This window comes from Mauremys reevesii, linkage group 7, assembly GCF_016161935.1.
Source record: "Mauremys reevesii isolate NIE-2019 linkage group 7, ASM1616193v1, whole genome shotgun sequence".
Lineage (NCBI taxonomy): Eukaryota > Metazoa > Chordata > Testudines > Geoemydidae > Mauremys > Mauremys reevesii.
In genome coordinates, this window is record NC_052629.1 from 74301603 (window position 1) to 74327491 (window position 25889).

Sequence of the window (25889 nt, forward strand, 5' to 3'; positions counted from 1 at the left end):
TGCATAGAAAAGCTCTAACATGAACTACAAAGTTGGAGTGTGTTGCAATATGACCTGTCTCATTCGGATTTCTTTCTTTTAATAGGTGGTAACAAAAATAGAATTTAGTTTACTACATGGGTGGAGTTCTGAGTCCTCTGCCTTGAGGCATACACCAAATGCTAATTAATTTGGGCTTCTTCTGTAGAAGTCAACCTTCTGATAAAAGTTAGGTTTAAGATTCTGTTTAACTTGGGTTCCTGGCGTAGGGTCTGTGGAAAAATACAGGGAGGGATAAGTACTTACTGAGATGGTTTGGGTAAATATACAGCTTTAACTGTGTAAGCGGCAAAAAAAAACAGGAATTTTTTCCATTTTTACACATCCTGGGCAGACAGCCAAACAAGTGGTAAGAGCTTGTTTGTTTTAACATATCTTACAAACATATAAACAGAAGCAGTTAAGTTTTGTTTTAGCTACAAATTAAGAGAGTTGTAAGTTCTCAAGCTCTGTGAACATCTGAAAGCTTTAACTATAATTTTTGTAATATTTAATTAAGATTTGTAAACCCCGATTTTGAGATAAAATTTTCAAACCTTAAAATATAACCATGTAATTCTTCCTCCCTTCTTTTTTATCCTTAAACTAAAATGATGTTTTTGTTTGTAATTGGGGTTTATGAACAAATGTCCATTCCTAGGTGGGGTTCAGAAAAGAGAGGAACTATGCCATGACAATTGGACCTAAAAACTTATCCAAACGTGAGCTCAATTGTAACAAGTATGTACAAGTTTATAAGATGTTACAATAACCTTTATCAACAAATACTGATGGGGAAAAGGTACAAAAGGGAGATAAAATAATGGAATTAATCAAAAACAAAAATGCCGAGTTGATATGATTCAAGAACTATGTTGAAATAATGGTTGTTAAAAACAGGAGCTGTGGAGCTGGAAGTTAATGAGCCAAAATTGGTATGTTGGATATTAGGTCTAATTGGTGGACAAAATAATCAAGGTGTAAACTATTCCACAAACTGGGTTCTGGGGGCCCTAGAGACTGCACAGGGAGTCGGCAAAATATTACGAAAAAATAAAAAAAATGATCTCACTGCACATGTTACACCAAAGACAGACTGCAGTAAGAAGCAGGCACACCCATCTCCCTGGTATCTGTAAATATAGTCTTTCTTAAAGCATTACTAATAATACGTGTTTGTATGAAGTACACATATACTTTTCTCAATCAGTTTCTCAGTTGGGGATCCGTGATTAACATTGTATTTGAAAAGGGGTCCATCAACAAAAAAAGGTTTGAGAACCTCTAATCTAAGTGACTGTCAAAACAAGGGGATTTTTCCTTCTAAAAGCTCTCTCCAGCAAAAGAAGAAGGGAACAAGGAATGTTAAAAAGAAAGCCTTATTTACTACTTTACATTTCAAATGCTTAAACTGTTTCTCTTTCTTTTCTGTATTTGTAATAAAAAGTTTAAAAGGATTTTTAAAGGGTGTGTTTGCAATGGTGTTAAGCAGGCAGAGGTCTCTGTATTCCAAACCCCAGACCTCATTTAACTCCGGTTAATGTTAGGTTATGTTAACATCTTTACCCCATTTATTCCATTTAAATTAATGCAACAGTGGAACTATACAATGTTACAGTGATCACACCGGCCCTCAAGAAATATTGAGTAGTCTCAGTTGGAGTGGTCTTCAGCACCGGAAGAATCTAAAAAATACTGAGGAAACTTTTCTTTGGTAAGGAAGCTTTCCCCTGAGCAGTATCCAAAACAGCTCTCATGAATGTGATCCTCTGGAAGAGATATGGGTTGATTTCTCCTAGGTGATCTGCAAGCCCCACACTGTGGAACCAGTGGCAAATATGGACTATGGAGTCTCATTTCCTGCTACAAACCTGGCTCTTATCAGCCAGTTGTCTATGTCTGGAAAGACATGGACCCATTAGGGGTAACATCTTAGTGTATGTCCACACCACAATGGCACAGTTATGGTGCTGCAACTGTACTGTTGTTGTATCGTAGGGTACACACTTCCTACATAGATGGGTTTTTTCCATCAATATAGTTAATCCACCCCTCACAGAGGCAGTAGCCAAGTCAACGGAAGAATTCTGTCAACTTAGCTGCATCTATCAGTGGAGGTTAGGCTGACCTAACTACATTGCACAGGAAGTAAAAATTCTTCACAGTCATGAGCAATGTAGCTAGGTCATTCTAACTTTTAGGTGTAGATCGGGCCTCAGATGAGCAGCTATTCTGGCCAGATATTTTGTGAATACCCTTGGGGCCATGGATCAACCAAAGGGAAGTACTTTGTACTGCTAATGTGTCTGTCCCACCTTCCTAATGGTTACGTGGAAATTGGCATCTTTTAAATAGGGAGCCAGGTTGCAGTATCCTTGCAAGAGGGAAGGAATGATTGCTTCCAAGGGGTGGGGGGTGAAGGTATGTGTGCATGGGTGTGTGAACTCCAAGATCCCGATGGAACTATTTAGACTGACAAGGTCCAGGATGGATCCAAGAGTGTCTACCTTCTTGGGAATGATGCAATACCAGGAACAGATGTTCTTCTCCACTCACTTTTCAAAAGGGAACTCCTTCCTCATGAAAGGAACCAAGGAGGAGTCCACTTTCTCTAGAAGGACTCTTGTGACAAGGGTCACCGAAGAGGGACAGGGAAGGGAGTGGGCATTGTGCAGAACCGGATGAATATCCATCACAGACTGTCTCGACCTAGCAATGAGATGTGATGTAAAAAGAAACAAATAGAGGTGGTCCGAAGGGAGGGGCAGAGAGGGAGCAAGGAGGAAGATGTGTAGAGGCCAGTAGTCGGTACTGGACTGCACTGTCAAACCTGCCTTGGGCTGACCAGAAGCAAGACAAGTTTGTTTGTGTTTTGTTTGCTTCTTGTCATGTGGTTCTTGCCTTTGATAACAGAAGGCTAGAGAAGTGACTTCTGCTTCCGAGAGGCAGAGGGCTTGGATAGCTTCAGGGAGGGGCCTGGGATCCTAAAAGATTTCAACTTTTCAGTGATGAAAGAAATGACTCACTGGATGAGATCCTGCCTTTAAAGGGCAAATACTTTATTTCTGCCTGTGGTTCTGCAGACAGACCCAACAAATGAAACAGGAGTACCACTGGAGAGTAATGCCATGGTCACAGTCTTTACAAATGAGTCAGACACATGTATGACTGTTCACAGGACACATCATGCAAAAAGGGCTCCAGAACAGGACTTACAGCTCCTCACAATGCATACTGGTATCTCACCATAGCCACCTGGTAGTCTGCACTCTCATCCCCTAGGAGCCTGAGGAATAGACTTTGTGGGCTAAGGAATTCATCCTCCTGTCCTCTCTATCTTTAGACGTGGAATGAATTATTCTCATCTCCTTTCCCTTGACCAAAGCTACTGACACCACCAGACTACTAGGAGTAGGGTGCTGTTCAAAGTATCTAGAGCCCAGAGAAGGGACTGGGTACATCCTAGCCACCTTCTTGAGACTGCAAGCAAAGATGCTGGAGTAATGCAAAAATCCATGGCTGGATCTAAGACTAGATCTAATAGAGCCAGCTTGTCCTTAGAGCAAAATGGGAGAATGTCAACAGTGGCTTCAGAGCTTTACAGCACTGGTTGATATTGGCAGCTGTAACAGCAGTGATGTTTCTCAGCAACACTTGACACTGATATCTGGAAAGTGACAACTGAGGATCCAGTGTTGTGATCTGGGGAGGTAGCATCAGTGACATCCCCCTTCAGAAAGTTAAATATATATATATATAGATAGAGAGAGATCTCTCTCTCTCTCTCTCTCTCTCTCTCTCTCTCTATATATATATATATATCTTTCAGCATTACCTCTTAACAAGACATCCAGGTCATCAATAGAGAAGGCACCAGGGAGTTGGTAGAGGAAGAGGAGGATAAGGCTGTGATGCTGGGTCCACTTGTATTGGTGCCATAAGATCAGGCCCTAGTACTGAAACAGGGGCTGTGTTGATGGGACACTCCCCAAAGCCCTAGAGCTGGGGGAAAAAGACAAGCTGGGGTCACCCTGCCACTAGGTCCAGCCAACTCTGAAAGTTTGTATTTAGTCCCAAATATAGTTCCATAGTTAGAAGCTGTAAAGGACTCTGTGTAAGTCTATGAGTTGGACTCCTTATGGAGTCAGAAGGCTCTGTGCCCTCGTGCTGGGCAGCACAGAAGATCCTCCAATCTTCAGATCAGCAATGGTCCAGAATTGGGAGTCCCAGATAGGAGGGCTAGGTAACTACTCCAGGCTCAATGATGAGATGAGGTAAATATCTAAGCAGGAAGATGGTGCCAAAGCATGAAGAACCCAAACAGGGCTCCTGCTGCGGCAAAGTCCAGCAGAAATGCTGCTGTTTCTTTTTAGGACACACTTCACTGCTGGACAAACATTTCCTTTTCTCCTCCTCAGAATTGGTGCAGTAATCAGTGCTGAGGCTGAAGCCCTATGAAGGAAAGCCTGAGGCAGAGCCAGGAGTGTTCTGCTGTACAAGCAGAGCCAGGTGCTTTAAGGGGCCTAGCAGAAGCTAGTGCCAGCTTAGATGATCATTGGAGCTGCCTTTGTGGCAGAAGTCAGTGCCAAAGGCATTGTTTTGTGTTGAATCTTGATTGTATAACATGGAGCAGACTCTAAGGTAACTGACCCAGCACTCAAGTCCCTAGTGAAAGCTGGTGCTGAAGCTGTGGCCAGAGTAAACAACTTTGCCCATACAGCTGGTGTGGGCAGCGATGAAGATAAAGGTCAGTCTGGGCGGTGCACAGAAACAGAGCCTTCTAGTAACTCAAGAGCCTTTAGGGCCACTTCCATAAGGTGCAGCTGGGGCTGCAGTTGGCAGTCCTGGAAAGCCTGGGGTGTGAATGCCTTGCAGGCAGCATACTGGGTCGAAGAGGGGGAAATCCCCCAAACAGATCAAAAACCTCACTCGGGCATCTGATTCTGGAATCATCATCAACATGGGCACAGCTTTTCAACCCCTTGCAGGTTTCAATCTGAGCACAGCTTCAGCACTGGAGGGAAAAGACGGTTACTCACCGTTGTAACTGTTGTTCTTCTAGATGTGTTGCTCATATCCATTCCAGTTAGGTGTGCGCGCGCCGCATGCACGCTCGTCGGAAGATTTTTACCCTAGCAACACTCGGTGGGTCGGCTGGGCGCCCCCTGGAGTGGTGCCGCTATAGTGCCAGATATATAACCCTGCCGACCCACCCGCCCCTCAGTTACTTCTTACCGGCTACTCCGACAGTGGGGAAGGAGGGCGGGTCTGGAATGGATATGAGCAACACATCTCGAAGAACAACAGTTACAACGGTGAGTAACCGTCTTTTCTTCTTCAAGTGATTGCTCATATGCATTCCAGTTAGGTGATTCCCAAGCCTTACCTAGGCAGTGGGGTAGGAGTGAGACGTAGCAGAATGTAAGACTGCTGAGCGGAAGGCTGCATCGTCTCTGGATTGTTGTACCAATGCATAGTGGGAAGCAAAGGTGTGAACGGAAGACCAGGTAGCCGCCCACAGATTTCCTGGATGGGAACATGGGCCAGGAAGGTGGCAGAAGAGGCCTGTGCCCTTGTAGAGTGAGCAGTGAGATGGCTAGCCTGAACCTGAGCAAGCTCGTAGCACGTCTTGATACAGGATGTCACCCAAGACGAGATCCGCTGGGAAGAGACTGGCATGCCCTTCATGCAGTCCGCCACTGCCACAAAGAGCTGGGGCGAACGCCGAAAGGGTTTCGTCCGCTCTATATAAAAAGCTAGAGCCCTACGGACGTCCAAAGTATGAAGCTGCTGTTCCCAGCGCGATGAGTGCGGTTTCGGGAAAAAAACAGGGAGGAAGATGTCCTGGTTTACATGAAAAGCAGACACCACCTATCATAGAATCATAGAACTTAAGATCAGAAGGGACCATTATGATCATCTAGTCTGACCTCCCGCAAGATGCAGGCCACAAAAGCTGACCCACCCACTCCTGAAATAATTCTTTCCCTTGACTCAGCTGTTGAAGTCCCCAAATCCTGATTTAAAGACTTCAAGTAGCAGATAATCCTCCAGCAAGCAACTCCTGCCCCATGCTGCGGAGGAAGGCGAAAAATCTCCAGGGCCACTGCCAATCTACCCTGGAGGAAAATTCCTTCCCGACCCCAAATATGGCGATCAGCTGAACCCCGAGCATGCGGGCAAGACTCTCCAGCCAGACACTCAGGAAAAAGACTTTCAATATCCCAACATTGACCCTCGGTACTAATTACCAGTGGTCGCACGTTATTGACCTATTGGCTAAATCACGTTATCCTATCAAACCATTCCCTCCATAAACTTATCAAGCTTAATCTTAAAGCCAGAGAGGTCCTTCGCCCCCACTGTTTCCCTCAGTAGGCTGTTCCAGAATTTCACTCCCCTGATGGTTAGAAACCTTCGTCTAATTTCAAGCCTAAACTTCCTGACTGCCAATTTATATCCATTTGTTCTCGTGTCCACATTAGTACTGAGCTGAAATAATTCCTCTCCCTCCCTGGTATTTATCCCTCTGATATATTTAAAGAGAGCAATCATATCTCCTCTCAACCTTCTTTTGGTTAAGGAAAACAAACCGAGCTCCTCAAGTCTCCTTTCATACGACAGGCTTTCCATTCCTCGGATCATTCTTGTGGCCCTTCTTTGTACCCGTTCCAGTTTGAATTCATCCTTCTTAAACATGGGAGACCAAAACTGCACACAGTACTCCAAATGAGGTCTCACCAACGCCTTGTATAACGGGACTAGCACCTCCTTATCTCTACTAGAAATACCTCGCCTAATGCATCCCAAGACCGCATTAGCTTTTTTAACGGCCACATCACATTGCCGACTCATAGTCATCCTGCGATCAACCAGGACTCCTAGGTCCTTCTCCTCTTCCGTTACTTCCAACTGGTGCGTCCCCAGCTTATAACTAAAATTCCTGTTAGTCATCCCTAAATGCATAACCTTACACTTCTCACTATTGAATTTCATCCTATTACTAATACTCCAGTTTACAAGGTCATCCAAATCTCCCTGGAGGATATCGCGATCCTTCTCCGAATTGGCAATACCTCCCAACTTCGTGTCATCCGCAAACTTTATCAGCCCACTCCTACTTTTGGTTCCGAGGTCAGTGATAAATAGATTGAATAAGATCGGATCCAAAACCGAACCTTGAGGAACTCCACTGGTAACCTCCCTCCAACCCGACAGCTCACCTTTCAATACGACCCGCTGCAGTCTCCCCTTTAACAAGTTCCTTATCCACCTCTGGATTTTCATTTCGATCCCCATCTTTTCCAATTTAACCAGTAATTCTTCATGCGGTACCGTATCAAACGCCTTACTGAAATCAAGATATATTAAATCCACCGCATTTCCCTTGTCTAAAAAAATCTGTTACTTTCTCAAAGAAGGAGATCAGGTTGGTTTGGCACGATCTACCTTTCGTAAAACCATGTTGTAATTTGTCCCAATTGCCATTGACCTCAAGGTCCATAACTACTCTCTCCTTTAATATTTTTTCCATGACTTTACATACTACAGATGTTAAACTAACAAGCCTGTAGTTACCCGGGTCACTTTTTTCCCCCTTCTTGAAAATAGGAACTATATTAGCTAATCTCCCTTCAAACGGTACAACCCCCGAGTTGAGTTCGCTAACGGGCTTGCAATTTCACTCACCAATTCCTTTAATATTCTAGGATGAAGATTATCCGGGCTGCCGGATTTACTATCCGGGCCGCCGGATTTACTTGGGGAGGAAGGAGGGGTGTGGCCGAAGGTGCACTTTGTCTTTGTGGAAGACCGTTTAAGGTGGGTCAGCCGTCAGGGCGTGAAGTTCTGAGACTCGCCTCGCCGAAGTGATAGCGACGAAGAAGGCCGTCTTCCAGGAAAGATACAAAAGGGAACACGTGGCCATGGGCTCGAAAGGGGCCCCCATAAGTTTGGCTAAGACCAGGTTTAAGTCCCAGGTAGGGGCCGGTCGCCGGATCTGTGGGTACAACCGTTCTAGACCCTTAAGGAACCGGGAAACCATCTGATTAGAAAAAATAGAACGGCCACCCTCGCTGGGTAGGAAGGCCGAAATGGCTGCCAGGTGCACCTTTAAGGAGGAGACCACTAGGCCCTGCTCCTTGCGGGACCAAAGGTAGTCCAATATCTTTGGAATAGACACCAGGTGAGGATCGAGGCCGCTCTGATCACACCAGTGGGCGAAACGCTTCCACTTGGCGAGGTAAGTCGACCTAGTGGAAGGCTTCCTGCTCCCCAGAAGCACCTGCTGAACCGCAGCAGAGCAACTCCGCTCTGCCTGGGTCAACCACGCAGGAGCCAAGCCGTGAGGTGAAGGGACTGCAGGTCCGGGTGGTGAAGCCTGCCGAAGTCCTGCTTTATGAGATCCGGCCATAGTGGCAGGGGAATTGGTTCTGCCACTGATAGGTCGAACAGCAGGGTGTACCAATGCTGTCTCGGCCATGCCGGAGCGATGAGACTAAGGTTGGCTCTGTCCCTCCGGAGCTTGAGCAGCACTCTGTGAATGAGGGGAAACGGTGGGAAGGCATACAGCAGGTGTCTCGTCCACGGGAGGAGAAACGCGTCTGAAAGGGAGCCCGGGGAGCGTCCCTGGTAGGAGCAGAACCTGTGGCATTTCCTGTTCTCTTTGGAGGCAAAGAGGTCTACTTGGGGAAAGCCCCACCTCTGGAAAACTGTGTGAATGACATCGGGACGGATCGACCATTCGTGAGACAGGAATGACCTGCTGAGACGGTCTGCCAGGGTGTTCTGTACTCCCGGGAGAAAGGACGCTACTAAATGTATAGAGTGGGCTATGCAGAAGCCCCACAGTTGGATGGCTTCTTGGCAAAGCTGGGAGGAACACGCCCCGCCCTGCTTGTTTATGTAAAACATTGTTGTCGTGTTGTCCGTGAAGACAGATACACAGCGCCCTTGTAGATGGACTCGGAACGTCTGGCACGCCAGGCGGACTGCCCTCAGCTCCCTCACGTTGATATGTGAGGCCAGCTCGTGGGGTGACCAGAGGCCCTGAGTGTGCAAGTTGCCGAGGTGGGCACCCCACCTCAAGAATGAGGCGTCTGTGGTTAGCGCTATGGAGGGTTGGGGAGGGTGGAACGGGACTCCCGCGCACACTACCACTGGGTCTAACCACCAGTTGAAGGAGTCGAGGACTGACCCGGGAATCGTGACCACCATGTCTATATTGTCCCTGTGCGGGCGATATATGGACGCGAGCCATGTTTGGAAACTTCGAAGCTTGAGCTTCGCATACAGGGTCACGAAAGTGCATGAGGCCATATGACCTAGTAGGCTGAGGCAGGTGCGCACCGACGTTGTCGGGAAGGACTGGAAGCTTTGAATGATCGAAGCCATGGCATGGAACCAGGGCAGAGGGAGGCAGGCTCTGGCCAGATTGGAGTCCAGAACTGCGCCGATGAATTCTATCCTCTGCGTTGGAGTCAATGTAGACTTTTCGGCGTTGTTCATAAGGCCTAGCCGGCCAAAGAGGTCTGTGACCACGCTCATGTGCTGAGACACCTGCTGTTGGGAAGTCCTGCGAATCAGCCAGTCGTCGAGGTACGGGTAGACGTGTATCCGACGACGGCGGAGAGCTGCAGCGACCACAGCCATGCACTTGGTGAAGACCCTCGGTGCCGTAGAGAGGCCGAAGGGGAGCACCGTGAACTGGTAGTGCCGGTGATTGACGACAAAGCGAAGGAACGTCGATGAGGCGGGTAAATGGCAATATGGAAGTACGCGTCCTTCATATCGAGGGCGGCATACCAGTATCCCGGATCCAGGGAAGGGATAATGGACCCCAGGGTTACCATGCGGAACTTGAGCTTTACCATAAAACTGTTGAGCTCTCACAGGTCTAGGATTGGTCGTAGACCTCCCTTTGCCTTGGGGATTAGGAAATAGCGGGAATAAAAACCCCTGCCCCTCATGCCTTCTGGCACCTCCTCTATGGCACCCAAACTCAAGAGAGTCTCGACCTCTTGCAAGAGGAATTGCTCGTGAGAGGGGTCCCTGAAGAGGGACAGGTAGGGTGGGTGGGAAGGGGTGAAACAAATTGGAGGTGGTATCCCGCTTCCACCGTGCGGAGGACCCAGCTGTCGGATGTTATCTGGGACCAAGCAGGGAGGAAATGAGAGAGATGGTTGGAAAAAAATGGGGAAGGATCCGGTAGTGAAACTGGTGGGCCGTCCTCGGGCGTCCCATCAAATGTTCTGCTTCGACCCCGAAGCAGGTTTCGGGGGCGGCTGGGTTTGGCTCCCCTGGTTGCCCGAATGTCTCAGCCGGTTCACCCTGCCACGACACCTGGTGTCTGGTCGCGGCCTGGGCTGATTGTAGGGGCGGTACGGCTGGGGCCGGAAGGACCTACGTTGGGTCACCGGGGTGTGCATACCCAACGAGCGCATCGTAATGCGGTTGTCCTTGAGGCTCTGCAGCCTTGGGTCAGTTTTCTCCAAAAAGAGACCTTGACCATCGAAGGGCAGATCCTGAATTGTTTGTTGTAATTCAGGTGGGAGAGTCGAGGCTTGGAGCCATGATATGCGCCTCATTGTTATACCAGAGGCCAAGGTTCTGGCTGCCGAGTCCGCTGAGTCCAAGGAGGCCTGTAGGGCCGTCCTGGCCACTTTTTTACCCTCTTCCAACAGGGCCGTGAACTCTGGACAGGAGTCTTGTGGCAGAAGCTCTGTGAAATTGCCTACAGACACCCATGTATTAAAACAGTAGCGGCTTAAAAGGGCCTGCTGGTTGGCCACCCTCAGTTGAAGGCCGCCAGCCGAGTAGATCTTACGGCCTAAAAGGTCCATGCGCCTTGCCTCCTTTGACTTAGGCGCTGGCGCCTGCTGGCCATCCGTTCACGTTCGTTGACGGACTGGACTACCAGCGAGCAGGGAGCAGGGTGAGTGTACAGATACTCATAGCCCTTCGATGGGACCATGTACTTTCTTTCCACTCCCCGAGCAGTCGGTGGGATGGAGGCCGGTGACTGCCATATGGTATCTGCATTGTTTTGGATAGTCCGAATAAACGGCAGGGCCACACGAAGGGGGGCATCCGCCGTCAATATGTCCACCACCGGATCCTCAACTTCTGCTACCTCCTCAACCAGCAGGTTCATATTTTGGGCTACCCTCCTCAATAAATCCTGATGTGCCCGAAAGTCAATAGGAGGAGGGCCCGAGGAGGATGTTCCTGCAACTGCCTCATCAGGTGAGGAGGAGAGGCCCGGTACCAGAGGGTCCTGGGGTGGATCAGTGAGCGGTGGAGGAGCCTCTGCAGCGAGAGGAGCTTCAGGATCCTCAGATGCCAGTGGTGCCTCTTCCACGTCTGTGGGAGGGGGCCTGCTAACAGTGGCTTCTGGAGCTCGATGGTCGGAGGGCCTCGAGCGCTGAGCCGCAAACAGGGCACCTTGCGCCTCGTAGTACGCCCATGGGGTCCAGAAAGCCCATTGAGGAGGGCCTTGGTCCTGGCCTTGAGGTTTGGCCTGCTGGTAAGCAGCACTGTTGGCGTGGGAGGAGACGGATGGTTGTCTCGAAGGCCATGGCGGTGCCGACAAGCTGTGTGACGGTGCCGCCGATCCAGCCATTCTGCCCCGGGACGGTACCGGGGAACGGTGCCGGTCTTGTCGGTGCCAGGAATGAGATCAGGACCATCTACCGTGCCGGTGCCGGGAGGCCGACCGGGATCTCGAGTCTCTATGGTGAGAACGGCTGCGGGACGAGCGGTACCAAGAGCGGTACCGAGAGCCGGACCGGTGCCGATATCGTCTGTCCGGTGACCGGGATCGGGAGCGTCTCCGCGAGTACGACTGGTACCACAATGGAGAGCGGTACCGGGACTGCGAGCGGTGCCAGGATCGAGATCGGTGTGAGCAGGAACGCCTCCGAGATCGAGATCTGGAGTGACGTTTTTCCTAGTGGTCAGGGGAAGGAGGCCTCATTATGGCCGGCTTGCCCACTGATTTGACAACCCGCACCGGCGGTTGAAGCTGCGTTGGCTCCGTCAACGCAATCAGCTCTCTTGCCGTCGAAACGGTCTCAGGAGTTGACGGGAGAGCCAGCTCGACCGCGGTGTGCACCGGGGAGCAGAGCGGGACCAGACTCGACGGCCCTTGCGGTGCCGGAGTCGACGGTGCCACGCTAGGAGCTTGGACCTGCGGTGCCGGCGTTGGTGCCGGAGTTCGGCCTACAGGCCTGGATGTATGGTCCTTTTTGGATGACGTCGGCGCCGCCTTGCGTTTCCCCTAGGGGGAGAGGGAACAGTGCCAGGGGACCGGTGCCGGCCATTGTCGGTGCTGGGCCTCGGTGCCGGGGTGAGCTGGTGCCAAAGGCGCACCCCTCACCGATGCAGACTGCTGGGCGGTCAGTGCCGGCACCGCTGGGCTAAGTGCCGACTCCATTAGGAGCTGCTTTAAGCGAAAGTCCCACTCCTTTTTTGTTCTAGCCTTGAATGACTTGCAAATGCGGCACTTGTCAGGAAGGTGAGACTCTCCTAAGCACTTCAGGCAAGATTCGTGAGGGTCTCCAACCGGCATCGGCTTCTGGCAGGCTGAGCATGGCTTAAACCCCGGTGCCTTGGGCATGAGCCCGCACCGGGTCGGGGGAAAAAAGGGGGCTAGTCCCCCAATTCCCCTGTAAACTATACACTAACTACAACTAAACTAGTAAACTAACTCTAACTACACTAAAGTGGAACTATATACACAACGAGGTAGAGACAAGAGCGAGAAGCTAGGGCTGTGGAGTACAGCGATGCCGCACTCCACTGTTCCAACGACCGTCACGGGCGGTAAGAAGGAACTGAGGAGCGGATGGGTCGGCAGGGGTATATATCTGGCACTATAGCGGCGCCACTCCAGGGGGCGCCCAGCCGACCCACCGAGTGTTGCTAGGGTAAAAATCTTCCGACGAGCGTGCACGCAGCGCGCGCACACCTAACTGGAATGCATATGAGCAATCACTCGAAGAATTTTGAGAACTCAACTAAACTTAGGGACATACCTCAACTACAGAACAGGGCACTAAACTTACCACCATGACAGTAGTCAAGAGACACAGCAGAAGGAACTGAGACAGCTGAGAAGTGCACTCCCTTCTATAACCTGGCTGCTGAATGTTTGAAAACCTCAGAACACTCAGAGCGGCACTGCTCTGAAGAGGGCTCTGAGAGCTCATCAGCAGAGGGAGCTATCCCACAAGTGGGGATGCACAGACGTTCTTGAAGACAGGAACTGCCATCAGTGGATTGTCTAATCCAATATCCTGATTCAGACAGAGGACAATACCAGATGCTTCAGAGAAAGGTGCAAGAATCCTTGCAGTGGTTAATTACTTAACATGTCCATACAGTAAGGTTCCACATGACCCTAGAGGCTGCCTTGTTCATTTAAATCCTCTATTTGTATTTTTACCTTATCTGTGCATTGTTCCAATTATCCATAAAATTTTCTAATCCTTTCTTAAATCCTGCTAAGCTTTTGGCCTCGATGTTATCCAGTGGCAATGAATTCCACACGTTAATTAGGTGTCACATAAAGTACTTGCTTTCATCAGTTTTAAATGTGTTATCTTTCAATCTCATTGAAGGTCCACCTTGTTCTTGTTTTATGGGAATGCTTATAAACATTCTATCTATGCCATTTATTATTTTATATACCTCTCTAAGGTCTCCTCCTATTAACCTCCTCTCTAAACTAATCAGGGTGTCATTTCAATTGTCACTCATAAAGAACGTTTCCAGGCCGCTAACAATTTTATTGCCTGTCTCTGAATCCCTTCTGTTTCTGCTATATCCTTTCTGAGATAGGGTGAACAGAACTGAACTCAGTATTCCAGATAAAGCTATGTCACTGGTTCATAATTATCTAATATCTTCAGAATTATTTTCCTTCCATTTCTGTATAAATCTCAACTTACGTTTGCTTTTTTGATGGACACTGTACAGTGAACAGGTTTTCACTGATGAGTCTACAATAATGCTTCGGTCTTTTTCATTTAAAATGACAGAAAACTGTATGAGTAGTACAAATTATGGCCTCGAATGCACATTGTTTTGTATTTGTCAGCACTGCCTTTCATCTGACATTATATTGCCCATTCTTTTAGCTTTATTTGATCTTTCTGAAGCTTCTTGGTCTTTTCCAGTCTTCATCAACCTAAGTAATTTTGTGCCATCTGCAATTTTTGACACCTGATTGTCCACTCCCATTTCCAGATCACAGATAAACCCACCCGGCCATACAGCAGATACATAAAAGGGTCAAGTTGTTCCTGAATTTCTGCAAACACAGGATATTTTCTAATTTCTGCTCGGGATCATAAGGTCATAAGAACAAGAACATAAGAATGGCCATACTGGGTCAGATCAAAGGTCCATCCAGCCCAGTATCCTGTCTACGGACAGTGACCAATGCCAGGTGCCCCAGAGGGAGTGAACCTAACAGGTAATGATCAAGTGATCTCTCTCCTGCCATCCAACACCACCCTCTGACAAACAGAGGCTAGGGACACAATTCCTTACCCATCCTGGCTAATAGCCATTAATGGACTTAACCTCCATGAATTTATCCAGTTCTCTTTTAAACCCTGTTATAGTCCTAGCCTTCACAACCTCCTCAGGTAAGGAGTTACACAGGTTGACTGTGCGCTGTGTGAAGAAGAACTTCCTTGTATTTGTTTTAAACCTGCTGCCCATTAATTTCATTTGGTAGCCCCTAGTTCTTATATTATGGGAACAGGTAAATAACTTTTCCTTATTTACTTTCTGCACATCACTCATGATTTTATATACCTCTATCATATCCTCCCTTAGTCTCCTCTTTTCCAAGCTGAAAAGTCCTAGCCTCTTTAATCTCTCTTCATATGGGATCTGTTCCAACCCCCTAATAATTTTAGTTGCCCTTCTCTGAACCTTTTCTAATGCCAGTATATCTTTTTTGAGATAAGACCACCACATCTGTACGCAGTATTCAAGATGTGGGCGTTCCATGGATTTATATAAGGACAAGAAGATATTCTCCATCTTATTCTCTATCCCCTTTTTAATGATTCCTAACATCCTGTTTGCTTTTTTGACTGCCGCTGCACACTGCATGGACGTTTTCAGAGAGCTATCCACAATGACTCCAAGATCTTTTTCTTGATTAGTTGTAGCTAAATTAGCCCCCGTCATATTGTATGTATAATTGGGGTTATTTTTCCCAATGTGCATTACTTTACATTTATCCACATTAAATTTCATTTGCCATTTTGTTGCCCAGTCACTTAGTTTTGTGAGATCTTTTTGAAGTTCTTCACAGTCTGCTTTGGTCTTAACTATCTTGAGCAGTTTAGTATCATCTGCAAACTTTGCCACCTCACTTTTTACCCCTTTCTCCAGATAATTTATGAATAAGTTGAATAGGATTGGTCCTAGGACTGACCCTTGGGGAACACCACTAGTTACCCCTCTCCATTCTGAAAATTTACCATTTATTCCTACCCTTTGTTCCCCTGTCTCTTAACCAGTTCTCAATCCATGAAAGGATCTTCCCTCTTATCTCATGACAACTTAATTTACATAAGAGCCTTTAGTGAGGGACCTTGTCAAAGGCTTTCTGGAAAACTAAGTACACTATGTCCACTGGATCCCCCTTGTCCACGTTTGTTGACCCCTTCAAAGAACTCTAATAGATGAATAAGACATGATTTCCCTTTCCAGAAACTATGTTGACTTTTGCCCAACAGTTTATGTTCTTCTATGTGTCTGACAATTTTATTCTTTACGATTGTTACAACTAATATGCCCGGTACTGACATTAGACTTACCGGTCTGTAATTGCCAGGATCACCTCTAAAGCCCTTTTTAAACACTGCCAATATTGGCATTACATTAGTTATCTTCCAGTCACTGGGTACAGAAGCCGATTTAAAGAACAGGTTACAAACCATAGTAGTTAGTTCTGCAATTTCACATTTGAGTTCTTTCAGAACTCTTGGGTGAATGCCATCTGGTCCCGGTGACTTGTTACTGTTACGTTCATAGAATCTCAGGGTTGGAAGGGACCTCAGGAGGTCATCTAGTCCAACCCCCTGCTCAAAGCAGGACCAAACCCAACGTTTATCAATTAATTCCAAAACCTTCTCTAGTGACACCTCAATCTGTGACAATTCCTCAAATTTGTCATCTACAAAAGCCGGCTCAGGTTTGGGAATCTCCCTAACATCCTCAGCTGTGAAGGCTGAAGCCAAGAATTCATTTAGTTTCTCCACAATGACTTCATCATCTTTAAGTGCTCCTTTTGTATCTCAATCGTGCAGAGGCCCCAGTGGTTGTTTAGCAGGCTGCCTGCTTCTGATGTACTTAAAAACATTTTGTTATTACCTTTTGAGTTTTTGGCTAGCTGTTTTTCAAACTCCTTTTTGGCTTTTCTTATTATATTTTTACACTTAATTTGGCAGTGTTTATGCTCCTTTCTATTTACCTCACTAGGATTTGACTTCCACTTTTTAAAAGATGCCTTTTTATCTCCCACTGCTTCTTTCACATGGTTGTTAAGCCATGGTGGCTCTCTTTTAGTTCTTTTACTGTGTTTTTTTTAATTTGGGGTATATATTTAAGTTGGGCCTCTATTATGCTGTCTTTGAAAAGTGTTCATGCAGCTTGCAGGGATTTCACTCTAGTCACTGTACCTTCTAATTTCTGTTTAACTAACCCCCTCATTTTTGCATAAGCCCTCTCAGAGCTGTATACACTCAAGAGAAGTTTCAGCCTAGCACTTCCCAAGGCACAAGAGGCAGGCAGGGTTGGATGTGACAATCAAACGTGTCATTGCTTATGCTCTCCAATATTATCATACGTAGTCTTGTTGCCACCAGGGCAAATAAGCTTCCTGCTGCCCCATCATCCCAGTCACTTAGACTGAGATATTTTCCAAACCACTTTCGATTTTGGGTGCTCAATTCCCAATAATTTTTAAATGAGAATTTGGCATTTGGGTGACTTTGAAAATGATAGTCAAATGGATCAGATTTTCCTGAACTGGATTGCAGAGAATGTCTTTGGGGATAATTCACACCTACAAATGTCTTTTTTTACCTGGGTAGGTCTATGATGCAGGTCTGCAAAAACCAGAGAAACGTCCATGGAACGATCTTTCTTCAAGGGCAATGGAAGAGTTAAATAGCAGAAAGGGTCAAAAGTCACAGAAACTTTAGAGCATTTTGGACAGACCAGGGTGGATTTGAAAAGGCCATGAAAAATATCCACGATGATAGAGTCATTTCTTAATCTATGGTTCTCCCAGGCTTCTTTCGCCACCACCTGTAGAAAGGAAATAAAATTAATTCTGACTCATACACTTCACTAGAATTGTAAATAAAGAGACATGAGACAGAAGGAACTCTGCATAATTCTGATATTTAAAAAAATTATATATGTACACCTATGCAAGCTGGAAATAATATCAAGGTTCCCTGAACTCAACCCCTCTTAACCACCTACCATTCTCTCTCACTAACCAGGCCCCAGGTCTGCAAGTCTTCCCTGTTGCAGAAGGAAATAGCGGACACCTAATTCTACCACTCTGTGTTAGATCAGGCCTGTATTGCTAGACATTTCCTCAGTGTTGGAGGTGAGGGTTGGAGAGAGAGGGGGCAGTGGAGGGAGCAAGTTGCTTGAAGTCCATGGGCCTGATCCAAAGGTCATTGCAATCAATGGGAGTCTTCCCATTGACATCAAGGACTTTGGATCAGGCCCCATATACTGGATGCAGCTAAAATTCATCTCTAGGCTGTATGTGGAAAGTATGACACAGAATGGATTTCCTGTCCATAGTGGGGTATGCAAGGCTTCATGTAGTCCTTACTCAAGGAAGGTATTTGCTTTCTGTCCTGACCCAGAAGGGACAGGTTGTGGTCTCCAGCTTGCAAAAGCTCTCAGCTTATAAATGTTATGTAGAGTTGTCTCTGGAAGAGTAGAAAACTGTGGCCCAGAGCCTTAAGTTAGAAGATGATGATTCATAGACTAGACAAGAAGGGACCACTGTGATCATCTAGTCTGACCTCACATGTAACAAAGGCCATAGACGTCCCTGAATTAATTCCTGTTTGAATGAGAGCATAATCTTTTAGAAAAAAATCCAATCTTGGTTTAAAAATTTCCAGTGATGGAGAACCCACCTCAACATTTGATAAACTGTTCCAATTGTTAATTATTCTCAATATTAAAAACATATGCCTTATTTCTAATCTAAAATTGTCACACTTCAGCTTCCAGCCACTGGACCTTGTATAAGCCTTGTATTATCAAATGTGTTTCCCCTGTAGGTACTGTAATCCATTAACTGTCTCTTTGTTAAACTACACAGATTGAGCTCCTCAAGCATCACTATAAAATACATTTTTCTAATCCTTTAATCCAGAAGTTCCCAAACTGTGGTCTGTGGACCACTGGCGGGCCACGAGCGCCATTCAGGTGGTCCACGGATAGTTCCCTCTAAGGTGAGTGCCTGGGCGGCCACCCACCCTAATTAGCTGTAAGGTGAGGTAGTGGCCTTGGGGGGAATAGGAGGTATATGAGAGGGGGCAGTGGGTGAGAAGAGGGAGTGGTAGGGAATTTGGGACATGCAGGGCTGTGGCAGCCAGAGAAAGAGGCGACTTTCCCCAGCTCCAGGGCTGCGGCTGTCAGGGAGAGATGGCCCTCCTTCCCAGCCCAGCTCAGTGGCTGCCGCGGCAGGGGAGAGAGGGAAAGACCCCCCTCCTTCCCAGCCCCAGTTTAGGGACTGCCACGGACTACCATCGCATTAGAAAGGTAAGACTACTAATACTAAAATATGAGTTGTGTGCTTTTATTTGTAAAACAAAAAAAACATCAATTATTAGGGTTTTTTTTTAATATAGCGCTTTTATCCAAAGCGCTTTACAATAGTTAGCTAACGGTATAAACAATATTTGGAAAGATCATTAAGTGGTCCACTGAGACCCTCAGCAATTTTCAAGTGGTCTATGAAAAAAAAAAAAGTTTGAGAATCACTACTTTAATCGCTATCATGGCTCTTTCATAGAAACATAGAATATCAGGGTTAGAAGGGACCTCAGGTCGTCATCTAGTCCAACCCCCTGCTCAAAGCAGGACCAATCCGCAGATAGATTTTTGCCCCAGATCCCTAAATGGCCCTCTCAAGGATTGAGCTTACAACCCTGGGTTTAGCAGGCCAATGCTCAAACCACTGAGCTCTTCTTCCCCTTTTCTCTGAATCCTCTCCAATTTATTAACATCCTTCCTGAAATGTGGACACCAGAACTGGACATGATATTTCCAGTAGTAGTTGCAAGAGTGCCAAATACAGAGGTAATATAATCTCTCTACTCCTACTCAATATTCCCATATATGCATTAGTCTTTTTGGCCACAGCTTTGCACTGGGCGCTCACGTTCACAGCTGATTATTTACCATGATTCTGAAGTCTTTTCCCACAGTCACTGCTTCCCAAGATAAAGTCCCTCATCGTTTAAATACGGCCTGAATTCTTTGTTTCCTAAATGTATGACTTAATATGTGGCTGTATTAAAATACAGATTGATTGCTTTCACCCAGATTACTAAGAAATCCAGAATGCTCTGTATGAGTAACCTGTCCTCTTCATCATTTAACAATCTTTGTGTCATCTGTAAACTTGATCAGTGATGATTTTACATTCTCTTCTAGAGCATTGATAAAACTGTTAAATAGCAGTAAGCCAAGAACCCCTCCCTGCAGGAGTCCACCAGAAACACACCCACTCCATGCTGATTCCCCATTTAGTTACATTTTGAGACCTAACAATTAGCCAGTTTTTAATGCATTTCATGTGTGTCATGTTAATTTTGTACTGCTCTACTTTCTTAATCAAATGTCATGTGGTACCAAGTAAAATGCTTTAAAGAAGTCTAAGTATATTACATTAAAACTATTACCTTCATCGAACTTGTAACCTCATTGAAAAAAAAGATATCAAGTTAGTTTGACAAGATCTGTTTTTCCTATACACATGATGATTGGCAATTATAGCACCCTCCTTTACCTCTTTATTAAAGGAGTTCCCATATCAGCTATTACATTATCTTGTCCAGAATTGGCATCAGACTGATGGGTCTATAATTACTTTGCTCATCTCATTTATTCTTTTTAAATATTAACACTTTAGCTTTCTTCCCCAGTATTCCAAGACACACTAAAAATCAACATTAATGGTCCAGAGAGCTCCTCTGTCAGCTCTTTTAAAACTCTTTGTTGCAAGTTATTTGAACCTACCAATTTTAAAATGTCTAGTTTCAGCAGCTGCTATTAAATATCTTCCTTAGATACTCTTGGAATGAAAAAGCAGCAGAGTGTCCTGTGGCACCTTATAGACTAACAGACGTTTTGCAGCATGAGCTTTCGTGGGTGAATACCCACTTCTTCGGATGCAAGCAGTGGAAATTTCCAGGGGCAGGTGTGTATATATAAGCAAGCAAGAAGCAAGCTAGAGATAACGAGGTTAGATCAATCAGGGAGGATGGGGCCCTGTTCCAGCAGCTGAGGTGTGAAAACCAAGGGAGGAGAAACTGGTTCTGTAATTGGCAAGCCATTCACAGTCTTTGTTTAGTCCTAAACTGATGGTGTTAAATTTGCAGATGAACTGGAGCTCAGCAGTTTCTCTTTGGAGTCTGGTCCTAAAGTTTTTTTGCTGTAAGATGGCCACCTTAAAATCTGCTATTGTGTGGCCAGGGAGGTTGAAGTGTTCTCCTACAGGTTTTTGTATATTGCCATTCCTAATGTCTGATTTGTGTCCATTTATCCTTTTCCTTAGAGACTGGAAAATATTGTCATAAAGTACTAGAGGTAAATGGTCAAAGAAAAGCAGCCTGAATAGATATAGAAGATACATTGTTACAGTAAACATCAGACCTGCCCGTAATCAGAGTTAAATGAGATGTCAAAACTAACAAATATGGAGGAGCAGAAATATATGAAAAAGCACCAGTAAGAAGGAATAGCATTTGATGCAAATCGTAAACATTGCTGTGATGGGTGAAATGTGGACTGGTGTGGTCTAGATAAAAAATTGTTGTTTTCTTCTTCCAGAGTCTCTGGCTTCTCCTACAACTCCTACAGCTGCAGGGAGTCCCCTTCCCTGTCACAGCCCGGCATCTGTGGGCTCAGTAACTTGGGAAACACCTGCTTCATGAACTCTGCATTACAGGTAAAGGGCTGAAAAGAATCCACTTCACGCCTTATCCCCATGGATTCATTGCACACCTGCTCTCATATAGCACCCCAAAGTGTGTTAGGCACTTTATAGGTCTGTTAGAAGACCATTAGCTGTCCTGAAGAGCGTCTAGCCTAAATAGGTTGCATACAGGTAAGAGGTGATGGGGGCAGAGATTCAAGATAAGGTATTTTTTGTTTTTAAACCCTGTCAATTTTCTTTTTTTGACAATATTTCCATCTCATTGTCGGGTAAAATGTACATGTGATTTCCCCATGTTCAGCAATTGCATTCCCTCGCTGTACCTGGACTCTATGCCAGGCACACACAGACGGCAGAGTCGAAGAGAGCAGGAGGGTAGCTTCTAAAAGCCTCCCTACCCTGCTCAATGCTGATTCCTAGAGTCACTGGGTTACAGAAAGTATCTCAGCACCAGGGAGGAGGAGCAGCTAGGAAGAGGGAAGACCAACTGTACATGGGTAATCTTCAGATTCATTGAGTGGGGCAGGTCCAGGGGTTGGTACACACTCCTCCCTGCCATGTTGGTTTGCGGGGACCACAGCATCACTGTATTGCTCCCACCTCTGGTACTTTACACAAGAGTTCCCCCGTTCGTGTAGGTTAGAGATGTTCTACTGTGTTAAAGAAGTTGGCTACTCATGCATCTTTAATCTCAGTACAAATGAGGAAAATTGCTATAGATAGAGTGGGGAGAAAGGTGTCACATGGGATAGAGTGCTCCCTTTTCATATTCTCCATTCCACTGTGTCAAGTATCAGAGGGGTAGCCATGTTAGTCTGGATCTGTAAAAGCAGCAAAGAGTTCTTTGGAACCTTATAGACTAACAGATGTATTGGAGCATGAGCTTTCATGGGTGAATACCCACTTCGTTGGATGCATGGATTCCACTGTGGACAGTTACAATTATATAAAAACAGCAAAGAATCCTGTGGCACCTTATAGACTAACAGACGTTTTGCAGCATGAGCTTTCGTGGGTGGCCACTTTCACAGGCCTTGGGTGGCAGGCCAGTCCTCGCCCACAGACAACCTGCCAACCTGAAGCATATTCTCACCAGTAACTACACATCGCACCATAGTAACTCTAGCTCAGGAACCAATCCATGCAACAAACCTCGATTCCAACTCTGCCCACATATCTACACCAGCGACACCATCACAGGACCTAACCAGATCAGCCACACCATCACCGGTCCATTCACCTGCACATCCACCAATGTAATATATGCCATCATATGCCAGCAATGCCCTTCTGCTATGTACATCGGCCAAACTGGACAGTCTCTAAGGAAAAGGATAAATGGACACAAATCAGATATGTGTCCATTTACAAATGGACACAGATATGTGTCCATGGCAATATACAGAAACCTGTAGGAGAACACTTCAACCTCCCTGGCCACACAATAGCAGATCTTAAGGTGGCCATCCTCCAGCAAAAAAAAAGAAACTGCTGAGCTTCAGTTCATCTGCAAATTTGACACCATCAGCTTAGGACTAAACAAAGACTGTGAATGGCTTGCCAATTACAGAACCAGTTTCTCCTCCCTTGGTTTTCACACCTCAGCTGCTGGAACAGGGCCCCATCCTCCCTGATTGATCTAACCTCGTTATCTCTAGCTTGCTTCTTGCTTGCTTATATATACACACCTGCCCCTGGAAATTTCCACTGCTTGCATCCGAAGAAGTGGGTATTCACCCACGAAAGCTCATGCTGCAAAACGTCTGTTAGTCTATAAGGTGCCACAGGACTCTTTGCTGCTTCTACAGAACCAGACTAACACGGCTACCCCTCTGATACTTGGAATGAAAAGTATTTTTATCAGTCAATATTATCCTATGATACAACTACATCACTTGGCTTTTTCCCCAGTGAAGGGTAAGGGGCCTGAACTAAAGGAAATCTGCACACAGTAATCATGGAGCTATCTGAACTGGCTTTCTGGAAATTCTTGTCCAAGTTTCAGGATTTCTATTTGCTTGAGCCTGTGGATTGGGAGCTCTTCTTGGTTTGGCACACTTTGCCTATGGTACAGTACCATATGCACTATAACTAGGTTGCTGAGATGAGATCAGAGTTATTGCCAACAGCAGGGCTCAGGACTATAAAGGAAAGTCCTGCCATTTATGGCATAAATGCTCATAGCGTCTCCTTAAGTTAGAGAAAAATGGAAGTGCTTGGATAAAAGGCAAAGGTAGGCTGGGTCCAAGGCCCCATCCTTCTCCTTAACAGGATTCTAGGTAATTCCTTATATACACAACAAACAGATTTATGTGGTATCTTGGAGAAAAGGTAAATTATGTCATCATTTGTGTTGCCACAATCCCATTCACTGCACATAGAACACAAAAACGTAATTTATTAAATTCTGTGCTCCAACCCCACATATGGAATGACAGTCAAGTGATAAATTGCAGTGATATGGGATAATGCAGTTTACCATTCACATTTGAGTTTATTAACTGCATTCTGCTCACTAATCTCCCTCTATTGAGACTTCTAGCATTCCAAGTGTCAGAGTAACGCTGGGGATATAACAAGACCACCGCAATCCCAAGGTGCAACAATAACTTAAGCACATTTGCAGCTTTAACTATCATCTTCCTGGCTTTGGATAGCAGTTTAATACAGACTATTCATGCAATTTAAATGTAGCTCAGAGCCTCCAGTCAGCATAGGGTGTAATTTTATCTAAGCACTGTACCGAATCAGGCCTGCCATTGGCATCCTTGAGCTCCAAGTAGGGCTTCTTCTTCACTCGGTTCAGATCCTCGTGCAAGCCATCCAGGAGGAATGCCAAGAGCTCCTGAGAATCTTGCTGCTGGTACCCTGAGAACTGAGGGGCAAAACGGCCAACCTGGGTCTAAAATTAAAACAGAATGGGACAATCTGTTCAGAGCAGCGTCATGCATGTATTCGTAAAAATGAAATAAAGAAATTCATATCCTGATTTCTGCAGAATTCTGCAGCAAGAAGCTGCTGTAGAGTTTATTGCTAGCTACAATGAAGCTGAAGGCAACATAACAAGGATGTCAGTACAGATTTTCTGGTCTATTTTAAAGTTAGAGCATCAGTTAGAGCAGCATTTCCCAAAGGATGGCGGGCGCCCTTCCTCCCACATGACATGAAGGATTAGCTGGGTTGTGCGGCGCAGACAGGCCTCAACTGTTATCCAGTCTCAGCTTTCACTAAAAATTAAGAGTGAAATTCTGGCCCCATTGAAGTCAGTGGCACAACTCCCAATGACTTCAATGGAGCCAGGATTCTACTCTAAGTCTCTAGTTGTTCTAATTTCAAACAAACTTTGAAAACTGACTAGAGTATAACTAAAGATAACAATAACAGCCTAGACTTGACAGTGACTGACTCATAGTTGTTACTGCTAAGTAACATTGAAAAGTGATGTTCTATTTCAAATTTATGATAATTATGAAAAAGACTAAATATCCACTATTGAATCCACATCACTGCTTAACGTAAAAATTTAACGCTTTCAAAAACTAAACATACAAAGACTTCATTTGGGGACAGTTAAGGTTGCTTCAGGATATGTCTCACACCAAGCCAAAATCTTAGAAGTTAAGGGAAAAGTTTCCTGCATTCCTTGCCACTTTCACATCACCCACAACACTGTCAATAACCGACTCCACCATTCCATAAGGCTTACGTTTCCACCTTCAACAGCAACTCACCCCAAATTCAAACTCATACTTTAAGGCAAAGCCTTTATAGCAACTTCTGACACTATTTCAACAGATTGACTTAGTTGAAAGTGACACATTCCATACATTTGAGAAGTCATTCTACCTTAACACTGTTCAGGTTGTTTGGGTGCCTTAAATGCATTTCCCTACTTTGACATCTGTGGATTTATTTTTATGCTCAACCTTATCTTGGTTTATAATGTTTGTTTCTGAGGTAACGGCAACATTATTCTAATGTTTGCAGTTTTGATGGAGCAGTGTTGGTCCCAGGATATGAAACAGACAAGGAGGGTGAGGTAATATATTTTATTTCCCCTCTATTCCGCACTGGTGAGGTCACATCTGGAGTATTGCATCCAGTTCTGGGCACCCCACTACAGAAAGGATGTGGACAAATTGGAGAGAGTCCAGCGGAGGGCAATGAAAATTATCAGGGGGCTGGAGCACATGACTTACGAAGAGAGGCTGAGGGAATTGTTTAGTCTGCAGAAGAATGAGGGGGGATTTGATAGCAGCCTTCAACTACCTGAAGGGGGGTTCCAAAGAGGATGGAGCTCGGCTGTTCTCAGTGGTGGCAAATGACAGAACAAGGAGCAATGGTCTCAAGTTGTAGTGGGGGAGGTCTAGGTTGGATATTAGGAAACACTATTGTAATGGGTTCAGTCACAGAGATCCCCTTGGGACTGTCACCTGATGCGCTAAAATTACCTCTGAGCCTGTTTTACCTGCCAGCTTGGGACTCCAGAACCCTGACTTGTTGACCCAGACAAGCTAGCCTGCTGCAACAGAGACCCAGGTCTGGTCCAAGCCCCCAAAGCTGAAGACTTTAACCAAAAACTGTTCAGCAGGTTTCCTATCTCCAGCACCCAGACACCCAGCTCCCAATGGGATCCAAATCCCAAATA

General features: G+C 45.8%; 1 protein-coding gene across 4 annotated transcripts in view; it reads right to left on the bottom strand.

Moving 5' to 3' along the window:
• The window catches only part of USP4 (ubiquitin specific peptidase 4), a 147768-nt gene that overhangs the window by 60605 nt on the left and 61274 nt on the right, over window positions 1-25889 (bottom strand). For all 4 annotated transcript variants that reach the window (XR_005601232.1, XM_039547004.1, XM_039547005.1 and 1 more), the window contains 2 exons: window positions 23985-24143; window positions 17128-17352 (listed from right to left, as the gene is read on the bottom strand). Coding sequence is in view for 3 of the 4 variants with exons in the window: in XM_039547004.1 (XP_039402938.1) it covers window positions 17128-17352; window positions 23985-24143 (384 nt within the window). In the remaining variant the exon portion in view is untranslated. The remainder of the gene's footprint in view (window positions 1-17127; window positions 17353-23984; window positions 24144-25889) is intronic.